At 38.9% G+C, this 25,732-nt stretch overlaps 1 protein-coding gene across 1 annotated transcript in view; it reads left to right on the forward strand.

The window, feature by feature from the left end:
• Window positions 1–5,452: 5,452 nt before the first annotated feature.
• The window catches only part of LOC129721203 (protein escargot-like), a 69,710-nt gene continuing 49,430 nt past the window's right edge, over window positions 5,453–25,732 (forward strand). Inside the window, exon 1 of the mRNA XM_055673497.1 lies at window positions 5,453–7,414. Coding sequence (XP_055529472.1) covers window positions 6,976–7,414 — 439 coding nt within the window. The 5' untranslated portion in view covers window positions 5,453–6,975. The remainder of the gene's footprint in view (window positions 7,415–25,732) is intronic.

Here is a 25,732-nt window from a genome sequence, read left to right on the forward strand (position 1 = left end):
TTGTAACAATATTGTAACAGGGGTTGCATTAGAACAGACATATGATTAAAAAGAGGAATGAATATAACATTTTTTAATTCTGAAATAATTAAAATTTTCCGAATATTATTCAAAACCTAATTTTTCTGAAGGCGCACGAAAACTATGAGGGGTAGGCAATATACTTTCACCATTAAAATGGAATTGTATCTGTATAACACTTTTGGCATTTATCGCAATTCCAACTTCTTGTGTGTTATCACTTTATATGTACACATTCAGTCATTTATAATTTCCATCAGCGAGATAAAAAGAATCTAAAATAGTATTGGGGCTTAGTCACGAATGAAATAGTTTATTCTGGAACTTTGTCACGAAAAATATCCATGAATGTACTGATGAACATACGACTCGCGGTGACAATTTTCAACAAAGGAAACATTTCTGGTTTCTCCTATTAACATCACCAAGTTATTAATACGAAAAAGCAGAACATTCTAACAAACCACTTTGTGACAATTACCAAAAGTTTGTATAAGGCTGTAAGCCCCGCCTTTTCGACGCTTTTTCAGCATTCCTGACCATTTACAGAAAATATTCTTCGTACGAATATGAATTTTCTTTTAAAGGTCACCAACATGCCATTTGTGCGGACTGGGTGCTCCTCTTACTTGCGCTTCTCCTCTATTTTCGGCAGCTCTTGCCTCTCTGTATCTCTCTCTGCTCTGACGCGTAGCCGCAGTGAGTATGCGGCTTCTGACACGGTTCTCCTCATCTGTCGCCCTCTGGCACTCGGCATCGAACCAGCCGTTACGCTGTCGTCCATCAGTAATATCCGAAAAGTGCCGTCCGTCAATAAGTACGTGATCGATCTGGAAGCTGGTTTGTCCATTTGGATGCCTTCAGGTGTATTTTCGAGGCTAAATGCGTTATTTCCGGAAGCAGAATGATACCCAGAGGTCAGGAATTGTCGCCACATGCCATTTTGAAATCCAAAATGACAACTTCCGGTTTCTGGACACAGCCGAAAATGGCCGAATACCAACTAATATAGATATTTCCGGAAGCAGAATGCCTAGAGGTCAGAAATTGAGTCCACATTCCAAATTGGATTCTGAGATGACGGTTTTTGGTAAACAGCCAAAAACGGTCAAACACAGGTAAACAGCCAAAAACGGCCGCAAAGTTACAGAGTCCGCTTTGATATGCAGATGGTCGTGAGTTCGAGTCTTAGTTAAAAGCAGGCCAAATTTGCTTTCTCACGAACATTTGAATGCTTCTAGAATGCGTCGCTCTCACACCGACAGAATCGCGATGCTCATCGCTCGATTTTCGTAATGAATTAACTAACTTCGTGAACATGCTTCTGGATGCTTCTGGAGGTTAGGTTGGGCGCGACACAACTGCCATTGATAGAACCGTTGTATATGATATACTCATTGCCCATATGATCGCATCACTTATCAAGGGTAATGCTGATCCAACGTTTCTTTCCTATTCCCACCTGATTGCAAGGACGTGTCCGGCGCCGTTATTAGTTATTAAAAGTATTGGGTCACTAAAAGTTGTACAATGAGAATGGTCGGTCACTCCAAGCCTCACCAAATTGCTTTACTTCGCAAATTTACTGATTCGGGTCAATCACAGAGTAACAACCATTGATATGTGCAATCAGTTAAGCTAAGCTAACAGCTCAAAAGGGTCGAACACTACCCAATTTGCTGATTCCTGGAACCAGAATGATGCCCATTGGCCAGGAATTAGCTTCACATGCCATTCTGAAATTAAAATGACGACTTCCGATTTCTGGAAAACAGTCTAAGTTAACCGAATACCACCCAATATGGATATTTCTGTAATCAGGATGATGCCCAGAAACCAAAAATTAATCAAATCAAATGACACTTAAATTTTTTTCAGGGTCACCATATTATTTTTATAGAGTTATTTTATTAGTGTTATTTTATTAGCATTACATAAAAGTAATTGACATAATATATTGATACAAAATAGTCTTTCATAGTAATAAGCTTTATATTTCAATGAATTATTGAAAAGGGAATGTTTGTTTTGAACAAATAATTTGAGATTTTTTTTCGAATGCAATAATGCGTTTAATGTATCAAACAGCCTAATGTAGCACAACCCTTTCTAATCATTAAATTCATAATTATAAACAACAAGAATCGATACTAGCTATTGTTTGTTTTTGATATAGAGAAACAACCAGAAAAATCTCTTTCAAATAGTCTTTAAAGGTAGCATTCCCCCTTTGAATAAATAATTTAGTTGTCAGGGATATGTAATTATTTGAGCTATTAGATTTCGCTGTTTCAGTATCTGACTACAGAAATTTCTTGACACAATTGTTAGTGATTGGAATTGGAAGTTAAGATTTTCGTTTAACTGATACCGTTTCCGCAAAATTTCTGCCGCCCAATATCGGCGGAAGAGAAACTCACTATAATTGTGTTTCCAAATATCTTCTAGAATCTTGTGAACCATGATTGAGTGCACTTGCAATTCTGGTGACGAAAACAACGATGTCGATATGAATGTTATTTTTAAAACGAAAATCGTGGAAATCAACATATTGTAAAAATAAACACGACCTAAACCAACCAAAATTATGCATTGAGACAAGATTTGACGTATAGCATCTAAAACCAGTTTATTACAAGCAACGATACTTTGAAACAAATCTTATGATGAGGTTATTCTCATTTCTATAAAACCAATAATTTCAAACGATTTGTCTATTGAGTTTAGGGAGTGCGTATAGATGAAGCACAACAAAGTTGTGCGAGGATAGGTATACCTTTGAAGTAGAGTAGCCGAATAAAACACAATGTTAGAGAAAGGCAGATTGCAGATTTGAATCGCGTCTGGGTGAGATATATTTTTTCAAGTCTATATCACATTTTCAGTTTGTTTGTTTTTCGCATTTCTAAGTACATACGCTGTCTGCTTTGTAAAACTTTCTTCAACCGCTGATTCGGAAAAAAAAATCACCAAGAGCCATATCTCGTTGCGCAAAATAGCAGGTGACATCCAAAATTTTAGATGTTTTCTACTAGTGTTGACACAGGTAGATAAGCAAAGCAAGGTAGATATTTTTGAAGAAAAAGTGGTTTATTTCTCTTGAAGATTCATTTATTAGCAATAAAAAAAAAGATGATCATTTGAGAACTGTCCGTAATCGACTTTTTGACGAAGCTTTTTCACGATGCCGGATAAAGAGCGATATAGGGCTTTCATGTCGGCATTCCTGATTCTAATAATCAACTGTTTGCAAATTTTTCTCCAGTTATTTTTGTACACCAAGGAACTAAAAAGCCAAAGAATTTTTCCATTGGACGTATTTTAGGTCCAAATGTGGTCGAGTGGTTGTTCAGGAACGTTTGTGTTTTTTGGCGTAAGGTGATCATGCTTTATCTGGCCATAACACATACCTTCTATCGGTACGGTGTTTTTGGAAGAAAAGATTCAAAATTTTCTTAAAACATTCATTCTAGTGCATAACTTGATTGATAGCCAAATCACTCGGGTTGACCCATGATTTCGACCAGAAAAACAAAGTCCGTTTTGTTCATTACTTTGACCGGCAAATTATTGTTGAGGTTTGCAGGAAATTATATACAGTCGAAACCAGGAGATTTTCGCTTTCAAAATGGTTTACCGTGATCTTTCTGTCTAGAACTATAAAATGCGCTTGTTTTTTGGTATGTACAGTTGACTGTTTAAGATATTTACAAAACTTCGTGGTGTTGCAAATATATATTCCCCGCAAGCGTGAATTAGTTCGTTTTTGACATTTTTTTCAACTGGGAGGATTAAATTCCGATAGAGCTATGGTTCTAATTTAAATCTCTATGTCACGATTCATGAATCTCATGCACTGGATTCAAGTTGATGCATAAAAACATCGTGAAACAGCAGAGTCTACGTGCTACATCATTCCGCAATTAGAGCTTCACCTCCTATGTTACAGCTTACTGTTTGTGTACAGAACTTTTGTGGGGCTGGCGTTATGATCCTTTTGACACTAACAGTCTCTCGCAGTGGTCCAAACCTTACAAAAAAAAAAATGACAATCTCTCCTAAGTCGGGACTCCAACAGTCGTCCACTGACTTATCAAACTAACCGACCGAAGAAAAAATTATTTACGTGCTCCTAAACTTAAAATAAACTATCTAATTTAAAGTAAAACTGCATGCCAAATGCGTGATAATGACCAGAAACTGTAAAGAGGAAAACATTAAGTGTTATCGGTCGAAAGGAAATCTAATTGCTTTTGATTTAATAATACAAGTACGAAAAGCAGGAAGATCTATTCCGACAGTATAATGAGTGGCAACGAAACCATGTAAATCACATCAAAAATGATTTTTTTTCTATCTGAAAATCTGATATAAAATGACTATTACATGATTGCAAATCACTAATGGTATACTAATAAAAGGAGCATGTGGTGTGCATCTGTTGATAGAGCTCCTAGAAAGAAGCTCCCGTCCAACTTCCTCTAATATACTACAGCAAAATACCTTCGATCCACTAACCTGGAAGAGGAATTTCAAATCACGCAGGAAATAAAAATCCGCATCCGCAAACGTAAGCAAAAAAATACTAAAATCCTTATTCAGCAATTCCGCTTTGTCCATTTTCCAAACCGCATATACACACTCACATCCACTCTTTGCGTGCCGATCGGCTCGAGCAAGCAAAAAAAAAGTTTGCTTCCATTCACTCATACCGCAGCGCAACATAAAGGGCAGCTCAGCATAAAGCTGTCGAGTAAAGCATAGAATTGGAAATACTGTATGGTGCGGCTATGGATGACAGCACAGATGGGAAGACCAGGCGGCACCAGATGACTGAATGACGTGCGACGCGTGCTCTCCACGCACCACCACTTCGTATGCTGATCGCGATGTATTAACAACAACAAACACTAATAACAACAAAAACCGCTAGCAGCCAGCAACTCCCTATCCAGAGAGGAGAATAATTCGGAGCATAAACAGTGAGAGAAAGAGAGCGAGCTAAATTTTGTACGAAGGACGAAAAATCACTGAAGCATAAAGCATAAACCACATTCAACATAATGCATGAAATTGTTGATGCCGAACGAGAAGACCGGGAGTTGATTTAGGTTTGTGGGAAGATATAAAGAGCGAATGAAATATGAGAAAGAGAGAATGCACGTCGGTAGGTCCAAGCCGAAGTCCGTGCATTTGTTGCGTTCTGGGTCGGTAGGGGAAAATCCGTGTGTTGCTTTGCGTTTCCCCTTCGCATCAACACGTTGCTGTGTGTGATCCTTTCGAGAGGTTTACAGCAGGAAGGATGAGAGGGCTACCGATTGCTACGAAACCGTACCAATGTGCGCTACGAAGCCTGGGGAACTTCGGCTATCGTCGTGCCAACCGAACTTTATAAAGGCACTGCACGTAACACGACAGGACTCAAAAGCCTTTCACGGTTCTTACAGTGCGGTTCGTCACACATTTTTTCTCTCTGTCGTGTTTCACTCTGTATCAATTTTTCTGTTATTTATTATGAACTTTTCAATCGATTCTGCGTACCGTTACTTACAGTCAACCTGTATGTGTACAGTTACTAATCACCGCTCTAACTAATCACTCGTGTGTGTACTACCTAAATCTTATATCTATAAGTCATCTATCCGTGCTTGGTTGATTTTCGCTATACTATCGTATCCTCGCGCGCGCTTCTCCTCAGCTCTGAAATTGAGTTTTTGCGTTTGTGAGCAAATAAAAACAAAATAGGGCTGAAAGTGTGAAGACAATAGTTTATTATTTCTGGATTCATCAATTGATTATAAAACACACACACGTCAGAAACAGGCCAAACTGTTTGCCCTCTTAGTTGTTTCGATGTGCATCAACGCAACTTCCGGCAAAGTAATCATCCGGCGGATTGTCGTTTACGGTCTATTAGTTCCCATGCCCTGCATCCGGTCACTATTTTGTGGCTAAAAAGCTGCGTGCAGGTTGTGTTCACATCTGTCTAGTATAAACTGATTAAATCTCGTGGTCCGCGGTCATTTCCGGTGTTCAGTTCGATACGTGTGCAGTCATCTAACGTTTCCGTTCTTTTCGTTTGCTCGGTTCGGTGACCACGAGATGAAGATTCTGCTATCGTCTACTATTGCAACAGTTACTATTACTACCGTCACTACTACTACTGCTGCTACTATTGTGTACTACTGACACTATTACGGATAGCTGTACGTGAACTATGGATTTACGTTCAATATTTAAGTGTTGAAGCTTACTTATATCTTTTGTGAGCTCAGAGTAAGCTTCCAAGTGCTACTACTTTCGTTGATTCTAAACCAATGAAAAACTTGTGAAACAGACTCCTGGAACTGCTATTCTGTGCAAAGTGTGCAATACTGCCTCCGATTCATCGAACAACTGGTGGCCGGGAGCTTTTGGGATCGTGGGGCCTCTGCCGGAATAGAGCACGACCAACAGAGCGCACAGTGAAAGAAGAAAGTTTTTGGTATCTGTGTCACGTCCGGATATAAAATTTATTCCATTCCCAAGAACGACCCTTCCTCCTGTTCCCCGTTTGTCCTTTCCAAGTATAACTGCAACCTCTCTGGCGACTATCACGCGAATCACCAGAAAAGCCCCAAAAGCGAGAAAAACTATCGATTTTCCTCGGAACCGGCAGGCTGGCAGGGCGGTTGCCTGTGCATACAGTGTGTTGCTCCCTTTCGGAGGTACGGTCCGCATGCGTTTGTGTTAAAAACGGGTGCCAGTGAAACAACTTTTATTTCCTCGTTTATTTATTTCCTCTTAACTTTTATTTCCTCCTGACCGCCCGTTTGGACTTGATCGGCCCGAACCCTAACCTGCCGAACAGTATAAAACATGAATTGACTTTTCGCGCGACCTGCTGTAACACGGTTCCATTTTCCTCCGCGCCCTCCTGTAAAACAAGAAACTCAAACAAGTACCTGATCTAAAATGCCACGTTGTTTGATGGCGAAAAAGTGGAAGGCATACCCGTGGCCGGATCGGGCCAAGGAATGCCCGACACCAGGAAGTTCATCGACGACGATAACTTCGTCGTCGTCGTTGACCGGTTCAGCACCAACTACACCATCCCCGCAACCAACACCGCTGGCTCCGATGGTTGTAGTGGAAGTACTAGAAGAAGATGAAGAAATCGACGTCGTGGGAGATTCACCAGCGGCAGCGACAACTGGCAGTTCGAAGAGCTGCTCCTCGGTCCCTCCGCCAACAGTGACTGGCAGCGAAACAGGAACAGCCAGCTCGGCATCGGCGACTGCTGCCACCTGTTGGGGTCCTTCCTCACCAACAGCAGGCGCCACAGCGCCCAGTCCACCACCACACTCGCCGGAAGCTGCCACCCGGGATGCGTCTTCTACGATTCTTTACAACGGTAAGCTTCTTGTTACTGTTTCACTGCATTAAACGAGATCTGAGCGGAATAATAAGAACCCTTTTTGCCTGCTTCCTTTCGCTGTCTAAAACCTTACTAATCGTCTTGGGCCGACCGAAAAACGGGGAGCGAATTAAGATGTTGAACAACTAACTGTCAGCTGTTTGGCGAAGCGTTGCGACAAATCATGCAAATGCGGATGGGTTTTCTTCTCTGTTGTAAATTTATTTCACGATTCATTTTTTTTTTAAATTTTTCTGTTGACTGTTTCAATTATTGACTAGCATGGGAGTGACAGACGATTTCGAATGCGGTTGCTTGATTAACAGACTGCGAATTTTAATGAAGCATCGTTTGTTGATTATTCCAGCAGAATTTTAGCAAATTGAACTTTAATAAATGATCAATCCAGAATGTAAAATATCATTGTATACAGGATTTTCTTTGAAATGAAGTTTTGAAATAGTATTAACTATTATAAACAATAATTATTTGTAACCTCTTTCAACTACGGTTTTGTCTATTGGCATGAATAAAATAAACTCAAACTTCGATTTAAATCTGTTTACAACTTTCCTTTTTTCCTCATTTGGCAAGTAGGGAAAAGTTTCGTTGGGTATGGTGTAGGGTAAAGTCTTTTTTACACGATGGTTACGTACCGTTAAAAAAACGCGTTATTTGAAAAAAAAACACGTGTTTTTAAAAATGTTGTGAAAAAATCGTGTAAAAAAGTGTAAACAAATAACTAGGTAAAAAGATCCTGTTATAGTTTGTTACCGTTATTGTTACTTACTGTAACTGTTATACACGAAGACGAAAAATCGTGCAAAAAAACAGTTGAAAAAACTGCGTTATTTAAAAAAAAACAACGTGAAAAAACCGTGCCATGTGGAAAGTTGTCGTTAAAAACCCGTGTAAAAAGAAACCGTCTAAAAAACCGTGTAAAAAAAGACTTTACTGTATACACCATGCAAACTGGTGCGGATTCAACCTTGTTGAATTTGAATTATTAAAACATGATTTCATTTGTTCATTTGCTCAAATGGTTAAATATACTGAAAATTATCCGTAAAATCGCTAATAATCATAATTTGTCAAAAGAATCGACATTATATAAAAAACGTTTCTTTAGAATATAAAAGTTTATATGTATCAGGAAAGAGCTTAATATAATTTTGGGAACAAAACCTTTCAAGTATTTTTTTAACTGAAATTAACATCAACTCATGGACTGGTAGCCCAACGCCGACATAGGTGATGTTGGTTCTGGGGTGGCGAGATCCATTTACGATCAATCCAACAGATCTAGGTTAAATGCGAACTGACGTTGGCAAATCTTCTGGGATGAAAACTTGCTGGGATAAGGTTTTCCATCACAAGACGGGTCGATAGTAAAGATTTCAGGCCGAGCCACTTCTCCAGGACTCATTGATTAGGACATAACTGTGGAACTAGATGAAAATGAATACAAAAAAAAATTTCAGAGCAGTTCTGTAAACAATCGATTATGATCGGAGCGTAAGTTAAAAGATACCTTTAAAAATGTGGCTTAATTAGCTTGTTTATATATGTATTCAATTTGTTCTACTATATTTTTAGATATATACAACCTAATATTATTCGAAGAGATTTTAATCACCTTCCAAATACAATTAAAATGACTAATGATGGTTCTATCATGAATCATATCTGTCTTGTCCAATTACATGCTACTGCGTGTGTAATTTTCATGTAAATTATATTCAGTGTCCTGAATGAATTATTGCTTATTTGTATAATAAATGCGCAACTAAGTTCTTGCTGTTTGCCAACAGTTGGCACCAGTAGTGAGTGCTGGTCGATTTTGACATATCTAAGCCGTGATGAACCTGGTGAAGAAACGCTAAAAATCTTCAAAAACATAGAGTTGGAGGAATCGTTCGGTGAGGAGTCTTGTCGAATGTAGGAACAGCTCGCTTCGGTATCAGGAGTCACCCGTCAGACCATTTCCAAGCGATTACATGCTTTTTTAATATAAATAAAGAACTTACTTGCGCAACTAATAATTTTGGTAGAGTTATTCGTTCTTAGGTTGTGATTTATAAACTATTCAAATTTGGGAATTCTTTCTAAGTAAGTATTCACACACAATGAAAAAACCACAGTCTAATGGATAAGATGGGAAATAATTAGCAATATTTTCATTTCAAATATTTTGAGTTCTTATCAATGTTTTATTACACAGTGGAGCAAAGTTTCTTGTGACTCGGCTTCGATGTATGATTTTCTGAAGCAATTTGATGCAAAAACAAATTTCCCTGTGTTTGGACCCATTTCACCTTAAGATCCAACAATGACGTCGCTCCCATTATCCTACAATACTGAAACATGTTTATCTCGACGTAAAATTAACTTATTTGAAATCTGTTTAAAGTCATATCAAGAGTGCAAGCGATAGTAATCGAAATTCAACCTTTCGACAAGGATGCAACATACATCGATTTATCTGTATTTTACAGATTTTCGCGTAAAAGTAACGTTACAGAATCTGCGTATAAAGATTCACGGATTTCCATCAAAAAGTACAGATTTACAGGTTTTCCAAAATTTACATTTATTTTTGTAAACAATCTAAACATTAATTCAATAAATTTTGCTCAAATTGAATATATATTTCATATTTTTCGGTTTTTAAATATCCTAAAGACAACGGCAAACACTGATTTCAGATCATCTGATTAGAGCTGAAAGTCTCCTTCATTATCAGCTCGTTCGTTGAAAATTGAAATTCAAAGATATCTCGTGGATTGCCTTTTTGTATGGGATCGATCCAGAGATGCAGGTCTTCTTGATATGATTTTTTTTATGATGCAGCCTGCGATATATGAAATAAAAAAGTTTTCCAAGACATACTATATCAGTAGTCTTGGCGTGTATCAGTCTGCAGTCTGAATTTATGACTTTTCAAAGCAGCAAAATTCAAAGAAGCTTGTAAAACATATTAATGCCGCAAAATCTCGTAATGATAACTTACTTACTTTACTTTTATGGCGACAGATCGTTGAGATTCTATGCCGAATCCACAATACGTCTCCACAAAATTCGGTCTTGGGCCGCTACTCTCCAGTCTCCACTTACACCCCTGTTCTGGTATCCTCGTCAACAGCACACATCCAGTGCGTGCGAGGTCTGCCTCGAAGTCGTCAGCCTCTATCCGGTTCTCTGCTAAATATTATCTTTGCCGGTCGCTCACCCGCCATTCATGCTACGTGACCAGCCCACTGTAACCTGCCGTGCTTGACAATATCAGCGTGTTTGTACACTTCGTACAGCTCGTGATTCATAGGCCTGCGCCACACCTCATTCTCTAGTTTGACTCCGGGTATTGATCGCAGGATTCTACGCTCGAAGACCCTAAGCGCTCGTCGATCGGCCTCCTGCCACGTCCACGATTCATGTCCGTAGAGCGCCACCGGGAGAATCAGAGTCCTATAGAGCGCAAATTTCGTACGGATCTGTAGTTTACGGGACCTGAACTGGCTACGCAATCCGTAATAAACCCTATTCGCCGCCGCAATCCGTCTCTCCACCTCGCGGCTCTCCTCGTTGTCAAATGTCACGAGAGTACCAAGATAAACAAATTCGTCGACCACTTCGAAAGTGTCCCCATCCATTTCCACTGCAGAACTACCACCCTCTCTACCAGCTACCATGTACTTCGTTTTGGCAGTGTTTATGGTGAGTCCAATTCTCGAAGCTTCCCTTTCGAGAGCCGTAAAGGCCTCCTCAACTGCTCTACGGTTAACACCAATTATATCAATGTCGTCCGTAAAGCCTACAAGCATGAGGGACTTTGTGATAGGGGTGCCACTCCTTTACAACCCTGCCCATCGTATTGCACGTTCTAAAGTTATGTTCAACAGCATGTTCGAGACCCCGTCACCTTGTTTCAGACCATCTAACGTCACAAACGCGTCCGAAAATTAAACCACTGTCCTGACGCAGGATGTGAAGCCGTCAAGCGTCGCACGTAACAGTTTAATTAGTTTTGTTGGGAAACCATGTTCTGGCGTTATTTGCCACAGCTCGTAGGGTTTCACTGTGTCGTACGCCGCCTTGAAGTCAATAAACAGATGATGCGTCTGCAAGTTGTGTTCTCGAAACTTTTTTAATATTTATTGTTATCTATTTTCATCAGACCATATTGGTCTCCATGAAAGTTAGTGGATGGGGATTTGCCTTCTGAGGCCATCCTCATGGAGGCATAAAAACAAACATTACGAACTAACATTAAATTCAACAAATATTACATTGGGTTGACCCGAGTCAGCAAACTTGTCGAATATCTGTCTCAAGGTAAACATTTGGTCCGTGTAGATCGCCCCACTCGAAAACCGCATTGGTATTCTGCAACAAAGGCTTTCTGCAACGGCCTCAGTCGCTGGGACAGGATACGGGAGAGAATTTTGTAAGCGGAATTATAACTATGAACCAGAAATGCAAAAATGTATAACATGCATGCAGTACTATAATGATCAATTTTACTGAAATATTTTATCCAAGGACAATTCCCGCGTATAGGTGCGCGCTTAATTAGCGGCTCAACTACACACTTTAGTACTTCACGCGTCATCCTCGCCTATCAATGGATGTTCTTTTCAGCCTTCGGGCCACCTCCACAGGCTGCGTTTTTATTCTTACCGTGAGACTACCATTTGGGTACGTTTCAGAACTCGCAGGCTCAAATTAATCCAATATTCACCATCTTCACACTCACTTTTTCGCTAACTCCCACCACCAGTATCCTGAATTCTGCATAACTCTCTCAACCCTACTCGAAAGTAGCACATCACCCCATCAGAACAGTATCTGTTTTTAATCTGCAATCGCGCAATCTTCACTGCCAGACTGGGATGTCACATTTTCATTTGTATCCTTTAATTTGAAAAAATCTTTTCTGCAGCTTTAGATAAACTTTTTATAAATCTATACGCTTCCACAAGAATTTGTAAGTTTTATATAGATTTCTGCAGGGAAAAATGTTTTAAAATCTGTATAATGATAAATGAATCTGTAGGTGTGGCATCACTGCTACCATTTCCAGTAGAATGTCGAGTTTCACCAAATAATACTAGGGTGGTACCTTCAAACTTCCTTCCAATAAAACCAATAAACTCTGGAGTTCCGATATCCTCCCAACATAGCTAAAAACATTATTTCAAGAAATTAATTTCAAAAGTTCCATCGAGCGCCGGACCGCTCTGTGCGGTCATCGATTCACTCGGTTAGAAAGGCACCATATCACAAAGCGTCGAACTCGTTCCAAGTTCTGGTGAGCAAACAAAAAAAGCAGCTATTCACAGTCTCTGCCAACTGCTGCTAGTATCCTTCATAACCATTCGTCGCCCGATTGATAGTGTGTTTGGCTGTGCGTGTGCATGTGACTCGGGGGAGTGCGGTGGTGAATGCAAAAATCAATTCCAAATTCGCATCACTTCTCGCACTTAGCAAAGCATAAAATATGCAAATCGAGCCAGTATTCAAATAAAATTTTATCCCTCCTGCATCCAATCACTGGGACAATATCGCAATGTTCCCTGAGCCGGCCAACTGGTTGGCGGATGATGATTGAGATTCGAAGATTATTCGATGGAGAGTTGCAGTGGTGTCAAATAAAGGGATGATTCAGACACAATTATGTACTGGAATGTGATAATAAGTTTCGTATTTTATGTTTTAGGAATAGAATCGATTATTATGGTTATACAAAAACTGTTCAACTGCGAAAGCTGCAATCATGAATTGACATTTGTTTTTTAGTGATTGCGTAACTCTAATTTGTCGCATAACGCCCTGTGCCCACCGACGGGGAAGAAATGGGTTCACTCTGGACTGCAACTCTTACCACCTTATATCCAAGCGTGACAGCCGATGCGCGAAGAATAAAAAAGTTAACTTGCTCGTTTTGCCAGCCGACGTTCAGCTGGAAGGGATTAGCAGCTGCTGCAGCAAGTGGGTGGTTGGGTGACCCGTTCGTCGTTAGTCGAACCACGGTCCCGTGTCCAAGTCTGACAAGATAATTTATGCTATAAATAATTCCGCAATCGGTAAATCTTTTTTGCCGCTCCGCTCCCTTTTTGCGGCAACCACCGAGAATTTACCCGTCGCGGTAGGTGATTCCATGCCCTGTCGCTGCAGTACCAACTCGTGAAGGTTGAAGGAATGAACATTTGACGAGAGGTCGTGGGTCGGCAGCAGCGATTGTTCCGTACACTTTTGAATGATTCCGCATCCGCATATAACCTGCGGGTTGCGTCGTGCGGCAGTGGGTGGGCCTGTTGTTGTTATGATTGCTGATGTTGTTGTTGCATGTCTTCCGATTCCGAAAGTAGGAAAAAAATTGGTGTGCAATAAAAATAACAACACGGAAGAGACAGAAAGTTGTTTCCACGACATAAATTGAGCATAAGGAAAACTTTTTGGCAGACCAACCAGTTGACAAGGCTTTTGCGGGAAGGAGTATAAGAGAAAAGAAAAGTGGGGGGATTCAAGCCCGGATCGTCTAGATGGACCATTTTAGTTTGCTGTATGTAACCTGTTTTTGCTGAGCAGAATATTAAATTGGAACGGAAGCTGAGGCAAACTCGAGCAGAGGAGATGTTTATGTTTTACACCTTGTTATCGTGTTATATATTCCTCATATGGAGGTGGGCAATGCTTGAAAAGTATGAAGTAGATCAAAAACAGATTTTTTTTTCTTCTTAGGCTTTAGCATTGTTATAATGATAACAAACGAATTGTGGTTCGAAGAGCCGAGTTATATTAACCATTCGAATCTTTGGTTTTGTATGTTTGGTGAACACATCATTGCCATCGAAGATAACTGCTTCGATTCCAATGCTGTTGCTTAGGGTAGCAATGCGATGCATGGAAAAAGTGAATTAAAGAACCGACCACGCACATTTTGTTTATTTGCTCAAAATAATAACCTGTGCAAAATTTCAGCTTAACCCTCTAGTGCCCAGTGCCGCCTTTAGACGGTCTTTAGATAAATCTCTAAAAAGCTTCAATCAATACTTAAAAACTGCTTATGAAGCTCTATAGTGATTTTTTCGAAGTCCGTCTGAAAATTAACTTGGGCACTAGAGGGTTAATCAGACTTGATTCAGGGGTGCCTTAAAGCGCTTAAAATTTTAGTGTTTTAACCCTAGAAAAATTAACATTCCCAACAGAAAATTGTGTTTAAGATGCATTTGTTTCCGTGTTGGATATTTTCGTCACTGCGACCAAAATTTTTGATATTTTGTGACATGATGATTAAGATGCAACATTAAAATTATTTACAAGTGGTTTGATAAATCATTTTTAATGTTTTATTTGGTCAGAGGCGAATGCCAAATTAGGCTAAGCCTCTTTAAAAACAAAAAAAATGTTTATTTGGAATTTTGAACTATTTTTTTTTCTTGGGGGTGCCCATTTTCGAGGGTTAAAACATCAAAGCTTTGAACACTTTGAGGCACCCCTTAATCATGTCCGATTGAGCTTAAATTTTACACAGATAATTTTTTTAGGTCAATAAACAAAATGTACATGGTCGGTGACATGACCATTTTCGCTACCACCCTACTGTTAGTGTTATTTGTAAAGTTTTAGTTCAAACAATGACTTGAAACTCATTTTTCTCAGTAACGGCTCTGCTGATAATAAGTTGATAAATTAACTGTTCATATTAACATGATAGGTGTTATTACTGCTTAGATTTATATGAAAAAATATTTTGATCATCAGTTCTGGTCAGTTTTTCAATTCAACTGAGCTGGATGTGTTTATACGCAAAAGAATAATGGCGCGAAACCAAGTCAATATTGTGCGAAACTCGAGCAATTTTTGGTTAGGTTTGAAACCTGGATAACAAATGTGTATCAGCTACGACGCGTCTTTTGTTCAATTGTTTTCCGTGTTCCGACAACAAAAATTCACTGCAATAACGAAGGTTTACACGCAACAGAATTATCTTACATGGTTGTTCATGAATTGTTGATTGGTTTCAAAAAATTGTCAAATTTACTTCAAGCTTGTTTAATATACTCGCTGCATAACCATGTGTTGTGATTTTCGCACAATGTCTGTGATTCCAGTTTGGTGTCTTCGCTCTGATGATCAAACATGTAAAAAGGCTATGTGTCATATGTAAACAAGCCATAATCTCACGTTTTTTTTGACGTGGGACTACGTCTTTGTTTTCTATACTGGGATGCATTCTGTAAAATAAGAAACGAAACTGGCGAATGTTACGTCAGATTTCAAATGATAATAACAGCATAACCACATGATGGATAACAATAACCTATATATTGTTGGATAGATAAAACGTGTAAAAATTTTATCATACGCTAGTCATCATTATTATTTCATTGGTCAACAGTGAAAATTGATGAAAAGTTACAAGAAAATTTATGCGGACAATGAACCAATCACACGCGAGCATTCCTAGCACAGACGATGTGAATAGACACCAACCATTCCCTGTGATATTTTCTGTTTCAATATCAAAAAAAAAAATAGACAGAGTTTCTCCGTCCCAACAGGACAATTTAAGTTTACTTCCATAAACTTAGACTAATTTGATGTCTCGAAGGTGAAGATCTTTCGAAAAGTTTCGAAACAAGCCTTTTACTTAAACAATTTATTAAACCTGCTGTCAGAGCATTATAAAAACTAATGTCTTGAAAGAAAACATGCTGGTAAAAGCAGCAATACCGTACAGTATAATATACATTGTATGTGGAGCAGAGCGCCGCTGGTCTCTCGTCGTTTATCATTGCAGTGGTACCCGACTTCTATTTCCGAGAAATTCTTGGTGCTTCAACAATAACAACGACACGCTTGTGCCTTGTTAAATAAATGTTGTTCGCACAAAAAAAACACAACACAATATCGTTAAGTGTAGTCGAAGTTCTTTCGAGTGTTGTTCAGTATATTTTTAAAAATAAAATTTATGGGGAGGCTGAGTTTAAAAAATACTTAAACCACAGAACAAACGAATTGTTGCTGTCTGCAGATTCTGTAACCTTTGTAACTAACAATCCTTCTAATTACAGTGTTTAGTCCCACGTCACCATTCCATACAACCCTAGGGCTGTATACCTTGAAGTACTTCAATGAATACAGGCTCAATCTACTCGTACAAAAAAACTGTTATTATTTTTTATTATTTTCTGTTATTTTTTCCACGAACAAAAGTAGAACTGCAGGAAAAATGTTTTATGTAACATCTTTGCCGCTTTGTGATTGAGCCATCTTTCACAAGACAAATGATATAGAAGGAAGTTTAACTTCTCCTGAACCGTACTCAATTTGGATTTGTGTAAACTGCCTTTTTACGTATTGGAGAAAATTGACTGTATTAGAATGACGGGTATTCTTTTATGTTGAAAAGAATATTTTTTCTTCTAAAATAGAGTGCTGCAAATAAATAATAAAAATACAGACCCCGTTTGAATTTTGGCAACACGCTAAAATTTTTTCTGTTGCCAAAATCGAACCATGCCAAAAATGAACGGTTCTCTTTTCATGACTTTTTTCACTTTTTAAGTTGCCAAAGCAGTAGATATGGCCACCAATAAACTAGTTTTAGTTCCAAGTCGTTTCATCATAATCTTTATATTACCGGAACATGTTCCGATCATATCTCCGGAACCGTTTTACCGATTCCAATCATCCGCTTCGGTAACATGCAGAATCAAAATACCTTTCTTTTGGAGGATGTTGAGTATAAATTGGTTAAAAAAATACAAGGAAACTAAAAAATGTGATTGAATATAATAGCTTGTTTTTGACACATGCGTGTCGAAGCTCAAATCGAACAGAGCATCAAAAGGAAATATAAAACTACTAGCTGACCCGGCAAACTTCGTCTCGCCTATTTTAGTTTTCAATTTAAAAACTTTAAACATTTCAAATTCATCGATTTTTTGCGATTTGTTTATATCATTTGAAACGATTGGTTGTATCGGAATGACAACATCCTCGACTTTTGGCTTTTGTACATCACCTCTATTCCGGAAATATATTGAATGCATTTCAGTTATTTTCGTTGTTTTTTAGAAACTGAAAGCGGACATCTTCGAATTCAAAATGGTGTCCAGGGTCAATACTTGGCTTGGGTGGTATTTGGTCACTTCAGGCAATTTTTCAGAAACCGTAAGTCGCCATCTTGGATTTTAAAATGACATTTGGAGACAATTTCCGACCCCTGAGCGTCATTCTGGTTAAAGAAACACCAATATTGGGTGGTATTTTGTCATTTTTGGCTGTTTTCCAGATACCGGAAGTCGTCATCTTATAATTCAAAATGATATTTGATCATTTGCCGCTGTTTTTCGAAAACCGGATATTGCCATTTTGAATTTAAAAATGGCATTATGGGACAGTTTTTGGCCTCTGAGGGTCATTCTGGTTGAAGAAACATTCATATTGGGTGGTATTTGATAATATTCGGCTGTTTTCCAGACACCGGAAGTCGCCATCTTACAATTCAAAATGTTGTCTGAGGTCGATTTGTTGCTTCAGTGCATCATAATAATTCCGGAAATACCCATATTGGGTGGTATATGGTCATTTGCCGCTGTTTTTCAGAAACCGGAAGTCGCCATCTTGGATTTCGAAATGGTATTTGGAGACATGCCAGAAGAAGGAAGGGTGGTGTAGAAACATTATGGACATGCTTGTTGCACTTAAAAACATTCACTTGCCAAGTTTGGTTATATTTGCTTGATTGGTTCTCGAGCTGTGCGAAATTTGAGTTTCATTTGTATGGGACCCTTCCCTCATAGAAGAGAGAGGGGTGTAAAACCATTATGGACATATTCGTTACCTCTAAAAACATACACATACCAAATTTGGTTGATTGGTTCTCGAGCTGTGCGAAATTCGTGTTTTATTTGTATGGGACCCCTCCCTTGTAGAAGAAGGAGGGGTGTCAAACCATTATGGATATATTTGTTACCCCTAGAAACATCCAATTACCAAAGTTGGTTCTATTTACTTGGTTAGTTCTCGAGATGTGCAGAAATTTGTGTTTCATTTGTATGTAACCCTCCCTTTCCAGATGAGGGAGGGGTGTCGAACCAACATGGACATATTTGTTACTCCTAAAAACAACCACAAGCCAAATATGGTTCCATTTGCTTGGTTAGTTTTTGAGATGTGCAGAAATTTGTGTTTCAATTGTATGAGACCCCTCCCTTTCAGAATAGGGAGGGGTCTCGAACCATCATAGAAACCTTTCTCGGCTTCTAAAACCCCTACATACAAATTTTCATGTCGATCGGTTCAGTAGTTTCCGAGCCTATATGGATCAGGCAGACAGACAGACCGGACTGCATTTTTATAGGTATACATTGCAATACTAAGTCAACTATCCGGTCGTGCCTTGGATACCACCCTCCTACTTTTTTACTACTGGTTGATAACATAAAATGCGATTCATTGAGGCTTGTGTCTAGTGAAACTGGAAGACACAAAACTAGTAAAAAAGACGAAACTAGTTACAAAACGAGCCATGTCTCTCGCAAATAACATTCTTTGGATTTTATGAAAGCTTCCTTCTGCTCAAACAAATTATTTTTCCTTGAGATGGTGCGACCGTCGGACAGCAGCAGTGTGTAGCAGCCTCGGATTAAAATGAGAATCTGGCTCATTAAATAAAACCCCTAACGATTTTTCACTGTTCATCGCAAGTGGCATCAAAATGTTAGAGCTAAAAACTTCGATCTTGAAAACTGATTTTATCAGAACAACCAAATAAATGATTCAAATGTTAAGTAGTTCTACCTTAACCTTACGTCAACGCTCGGGATTTTTTCACTTTAGATCACACTTGAGGAATTTTTGATTGATTTTTGATTTGTTTTTGATTGAATAGTTCATTACGGTTATTCAAGAAAGTGTAAATTCAGGTAGAAGAAGAAGAAAGATCTGAAATTTCACTAAAAGGCAATCATTTTGGAAAAAATGATGTTTAAAGGTTATTACAATAGGCTGTTTTGTATCAGATTCTTCAACCGGTAGCACAATTAGTTTACAGGATAATCCAGCAAGTTACGCATTTTAACAAACAACAGAAATGAATCAAAAAGGTAACTCTTCATCCGCAGACATATTGATTCCGATTCAGAACGGTAAACGGTCAGCATTTTTAACGCGCGTCACAGTAAGCTTCCGCTCGTAAATGTAAAACAACCGTTGCCTAACAAACGAAGAAAAGGATGGTCATTCAATACACGCGTTTCAAAGAGATGCACACTGTCAATTGTTTGGCGATGTTATTTCGGCCTATTGCTGTCTACTTCGTTCTATTTATGTTGAAAAATATTATTACAAGTTCAATGATAGAAATAATTTCCAAAATACACGCACCCAACGAGCATAATTCTCATTTCTAGAAAAAATGTCAAAATACGTTTGAGCAATAAAACGTCGTGATGGCGATACTCATTTGACATATTTGTTCAAGAATGTATTAAGACAGCGAGCCTTGGTAGCGTCAGAGGAAGAAGAAGACGATTATCGCATTGAAAATTTGTTCTACCGTTACCATTTCGAAGCCTGTTCCGATCACACAGCTCGCATTCAACAGGATAATCAGAGTGTTTTGTATACTGGTGCAACTGATATTTCATAATGTCACAAATGTTGTCAATAATGTATAAAATATGTCACTTGTGTCATTACCATACACCCAATATAAATTCATTACGTTTACACATGTATGTAGGTTTTTCCCTCTACAGCGTTACTGTTGTTGCCTCGACATACCTTCGTACACAATAGCCCTGCTCACAGTATTTCAGTAATAAATAATTCATTTCAAGTAATCTACACCCAAATCCTGGCGTGTATAAACTATTCAACATTCAAGTTTTATGCAGCATTTTTCCCGACATCTACAACCAGATTGGTTGATAATAATAAAGCGATACGGAAAAAAGCAAACAGGTAGAACACTCTAGCAATATGTAAATGATTAATGCGTCATAATTTATTAACGCTCGAGTGCTGTAGAAAAATCAACACACTCAACATAAAACCGATCCGAGCTAGATATTCCAACCCCGATAACATAAAAACAATAATTAACGATTATTGCTCTACAGAAGCACTTCCGGTTTGGTGTGTACGCTCTGATGATCAGGATCCTTATCCTCTTGCTCAGGTGCGACCTCTTGCAGCCTAGTCAATAATAGCAAATGTCACCGAGTCGTAACACTGCCCGCCATCCATTTCGCTGCAAATCTTGTACATAGAGCTAAATGAAATTATACTAGGCATGACGGAGTTAAATCATATGGTTGAAATGGATTTACCACATGAATTTTAGTTAATAGTCGAGTGTAGATTCCGAAATCGCTTCTGTAATTTTAAACTCACGATACAACCGACCCTGCCGTACTCTGCGTGCAAATTCCGAACCGTTGATGCGCAACAACTCGCTCAGCCCGGCGTCCTGGAGCATATAATATTCAAAGGGTGAAAATTATATATGAGCTCAATTCTGTGATTTTGATTCGGAATTCATTTTTCCTGTAGTTTGTTAAATCGAAAATGCTCGCGCGCTGTACTTTCAGGATTCATTCGGTTTGCTCGCGTTCACAATTGCTGTTCCACCCCATCACTAACGTCTGCCCGGTGGCCGTCCTGTCGAAACTCACACGTGTTCGACAGACAGATAGACAGACAGACGACCGTTTCCCCTTTACTGGTGAGCTTGTTTTTTTTTCGCCTGAAATCCACCCTCGAGCCGATTTTCCTGGCAGGTAGCTCGACAGGTTGCTTTTGAACTCCAACCACTCCACCGCCTTCCACGTCACTGCACTGTCAGAGCAGAGTGTGATTGTCAAACGACTCTCGACGCTTCACGGCGGGCTTAGCAGTTGTGAATGCGAAAGCGACGTCTCACCCGGAGAGTCCTTACCAGTTCCTGTGTTTGATCGGTAGCACTTCGGGTCTCCCGGGTGGTGTGCAGAGTAGAACGAGACGGCACCTTTGTTTAATTTTAATTTAATTTTCTCATGGCAACACCCCAGCAGTGAAGCAGTGTTTCATGGCCTGGAAGATATGTTATGTGTGATTTATCCTACGGTAGCTGCTGGGACTGACCGTAATTTATCTAACGGTCAACGATGGGTAACTGGTGATTATGGAACTAAAACGAACTGGATTACTGCGAATTACGTGTAGAAATAAATTTTAATCCTATTGCGGTAGTCGATGGATTTTGGGTTGTTTGGAAGTAGAGTCGTGATTTCAAGACGTTCTATTTTAGGAAGAATATTTTTCTTTATCATATAAGCTCTCCAGCCGAATTTGAATTTGTTTTAAAACTTCTCGGTAAAGTATGCTATCGAAATAGTCTCTACGTTGCCAGAAAAATATCGCAAATAGAGCATTTGGAACTAAGTTTGATATGTTTTGCTCATACCGTGATATGACACACCACAAAACATCAACAGAAAATGATTTTTTTCATTTACAGGATTTGACAGGCTTAACAACTTTTTGATAACTTTAATATTTTTAGACCGTGATTCTGATAACGAACATTCTTTCTTCAAACTCGGTGTAAAATAAACTTTAGTCCCATAAAAAAAATTAATCTGCTTAATTTTGTTTTCAATTTTTAGTTTTTCATCGAAAGATTACACTCTTATTATTGGTTCCTACCAAGCTCAAGTTCTGCTCAAATTTATAGGGCAAAATATTTTCTACATAAATGGCTAATTGACATAAGTCCTGAATTTTTGTAATAATCGCATCCATAACAAAACTTAGAAATGCATAATCAGCTTGATGCTGAATGTGATCGTTTTCGGTTAGTAACATTCAGCATTTTCTTATGGTTGTTCTTGCTTTTCAACCGATTTTAATACTTTAACAAAATATATCAACAGAAAAAATCAATAAAAACCATCAGTTTGATTTTTTTCTAAGATCCTATGGTACATGATGTGACACGTTTCAGCGAATTGATATCAAAATTATACTTTCAACTGCCATCACCACGATGGCAAAATTAATAGTCGGCAAATGTTGCCGTCACTAGAGGCCTTTTATGTTGCTCCATTGTCGCGTAGATACGTCGATCCTATTTTATCCAGAGAAAGGGCACAATACGCCTTCAAGAACGTACATTTTGTTGCTGGAAGAATTGGAAATACTCTTTCCTTTTGATTCCCTCTTTTAGTTTTGATTACTTTCGGTCAGACACGTCTTATGAACGCTGTAGATAACATCATAGCGTCCAGCAGATACTAGGAGCACAGTCCACCCAATCTGCTTGGGCACGTTTCCACCAATCACTAAAACCTTTTAAAGTTTAGCTCAACAATCACTTTCGACACGGCTTATAACTTTCGCTTATTTGGCCGAAAAAGCCCAAACATTCCCACCCTCGAGCAGCGCCTCAGCTAGCCACGAAGTAAACTTTCCCTTTCAAACAGTGGCGTTTTTTCCGTGTCGGATTTTGTTACAAACCAAACCATACCTAGGTACCGTTGTGCCATGTTGAAAGACTGAAAACAAACAAACCTCAAAAACCATAACCGATAGCGAGGCGCTGTTGCCAATGCCCTTTTCGAGTGGTCGCCGCAAAGCGGGTCAAAAATACCCGAAACCCCACGTTTCGACAGCTAAAAGGAACATTATTACTGCGCCTGATTTACGAAGACTAAACCACTGTGCCTCCCCGCACCACACAGCATAACCACGACATAAACAAACAAACAAACAAGCGAGACCAAAAGCGAGTATGCTCCATCGAGCTGAGCCGAACCAGTTAAAAAGGCCATCATCATTCTGCACACCTCGTACCGAGTGACTGTTTGCCAAAGTGGAAATGTCCTTCGCTTTTCACCTACTAGCTGCCTACATTTGGTGCATTGGCGGTTGTGGGTGGCCAACCGTACCGTTCCATTCAAGGTGACATGTATGCGAGAGAGCCTTTTTATGATGGCATCCCCGAAAAACAGCCTTTCATATGCCGAAGACTTCTGTGACTCATTTAACACTCGCTTTTATTGCACACACGTTCGGTTTTATTTCGTCCCGTGAAAATGCCACCACCTATTTTTCATCCGGCATCCAGCATCAACGCTGGCAGTGGAAAACGGATTAAGGATTATGATGGGTTTCCTTATCTGGACCCGGGGTTTTAACGATTTAGATATCTGTTCTGGCAGCTCATTTACTGTTCACTGGTGGCGTGTTGCACGACGGGAGAGGTGCGGAATGCAATATACGCTTGGGCTTTTTAAGGGCTGCTTTGCCAGGGACCATATAACAAACCGTCAACAAGCCAAACGAGGTTGTGAGGTGGTAGGGGGAGGCACTCTCGGAAGTTCTGAATGAGATTATGGTCATGATTATGGTGATGGCGCAATGAGGCACTTCAATTCTATCATTCTATCATTTCATTATACTGTGCCTTCTACGGTCGCTTCCTAAGCATTTGCGGTACAATGGGTGGAGAACAGGAACGGGTGTCGGGGATTCATTTTTTTTTTTGCTTTGCATTCCCTGGCTTCCAAGGGGTATAGATTATCTGGCAGTTTGTTCGTTAAAGGTGGAATAATTTGGCGTTCTGTTTAATTCCTGATATGAGAATTAGTAAAAACTTAGCTATATTGATACCACGTGATCGTTATCGTGAATAATGTTATGAAATAATATGGAAAATTTATTATTATGTTATGCTAAACGACTATCTTATTCCAAAAACTTAAATGGTAATATGTTTTTGTTCAAATTCTTTCGGAATTAGTTCTGTTCACCTTGAAATCTTCAACCTTCTACACGAAAAAAATAGGGAGAGCCATTTGTTTTGAAGCCGGCTGATGAGGAGACCCACTTGAAGACAGAAGAATCGTCTTTTCAAACCCCGATCCGTGCCCCCTCGTGGACAACTGTGGACATGGGTAAAACTTCCTCCGCGCTATTTGTTCACGTGGACATATTTTACAAATAAAGAATGAAAAAAAAACTTTTGTTTCTGTGGTTTGATTGAACATAAAAATTGTCAGGAAAGAAGAGCACAGAAGAAATCGAGACAAATATAATGGAAAATTATGCTTTAAATGATAGTAAACACTTCAAAATGCGAGAAAAACAACACAATAGACTGCAAAATCTACTCTAAAATGACTTTTGGCAAAAAATTTGAGGCCAAACAGAAGAAAACCAAAACAGAGCGAAAGAGAAAGAAATTTTAAACAGATAATAAAAAATATATTTCAATTTCACTTCAACAATTTCCCAGAAAATAGGAAAATCTCAAAATTAGGCGTGAGGAAATTGCCGAAAGCTGCTTTTGAATTTATCCCAAAATAACCTTAAAACCTTCAAAATGCCTCTCAAAGGCAGAAAAAAACCTTATAAAAGTTTATACTGAAAAACATCTCTAAAATCCAGAACAAGCCGAAAAGAAAACAATCTTTAATATTTGCTATTTTTGGTACGAATTTTATTTGCACACAATAAAATCCGTACTAAAAATAGCACATGTTTGCTTCGTCTAATGCCTGCTTAACATCAAGTTAATGGAAAAAACTATAATTTTCAAAACGCATCGAAAATAAAAAATCGAAAATTAAAGGTATCATCAATTTTCTTTGAACCGTTTCAAACCTTTTCTAAACCAAAACAAAATTCTCAATTATTTAAAAAAAAAATTACGCTTCAAAATAAAAGAAAAAGCCGAAGCAGAAATTAAATCCAAATTGTAAAAAGTTATGCTATAGATGGATGATACTAATGACAAAACTGATTCAGAATTTTGCTCACGGCCTAGCTGAAAGTGACTCATAAAGTTAAAAACAATTATGAAAAATGATTTCAACTCACTTAACTATTTCGGCGAAAGAAAAATTCAAAATACGTCGCCAAATCACTCGGTTTTGTGCTGCTCTCCTCCAGTCGCCTCTAACACCGGGCATCCTCGTCGACAGCACACATCCAACAAGTGCGTGGTCTGCCCTGAAGTCGACGGCCTCTACCGGGATTACTGCTGAACAAAGTTTTTGCTGATCGTTCCACCGGCATTCTAGTTACAAACCCAGCCCACTGTAGCTCGCCGTGTTTTTTTCCGTTCGACTATATCCGCTGATATGTATGCCTGATACACTTCATGGCTCATGCGTCTGGATTGACCGCAAGATTCTCAAATGTACCAAGAGCCGATCAGCCTCTTTCAGTATCCATGCTTCATGGCGATATATGGAAACCGGGAGAATGTGTTTTATAGAGTGGTAGTTTTGTACGGGCTTGCAGGCTGCGTGACCTCAG

Source organism: Wyeomyia smithii, chromosome 2, assembly GCF_029784165.1.
Source record: "Wyeomyia smithii strain HCP4-BCI-WySm-NY-G18 chromosome 2, ASM2978416v1, whole genome shotgun sequence".
In the NCBI taxonomy this organism is placed as follows: domain Eukaryota; kingdom Metazoa; phylum Arthropoda; class Insecta; order Diptera; family Culicidae; genus Wyeomyia; species Wyeomyia smithii.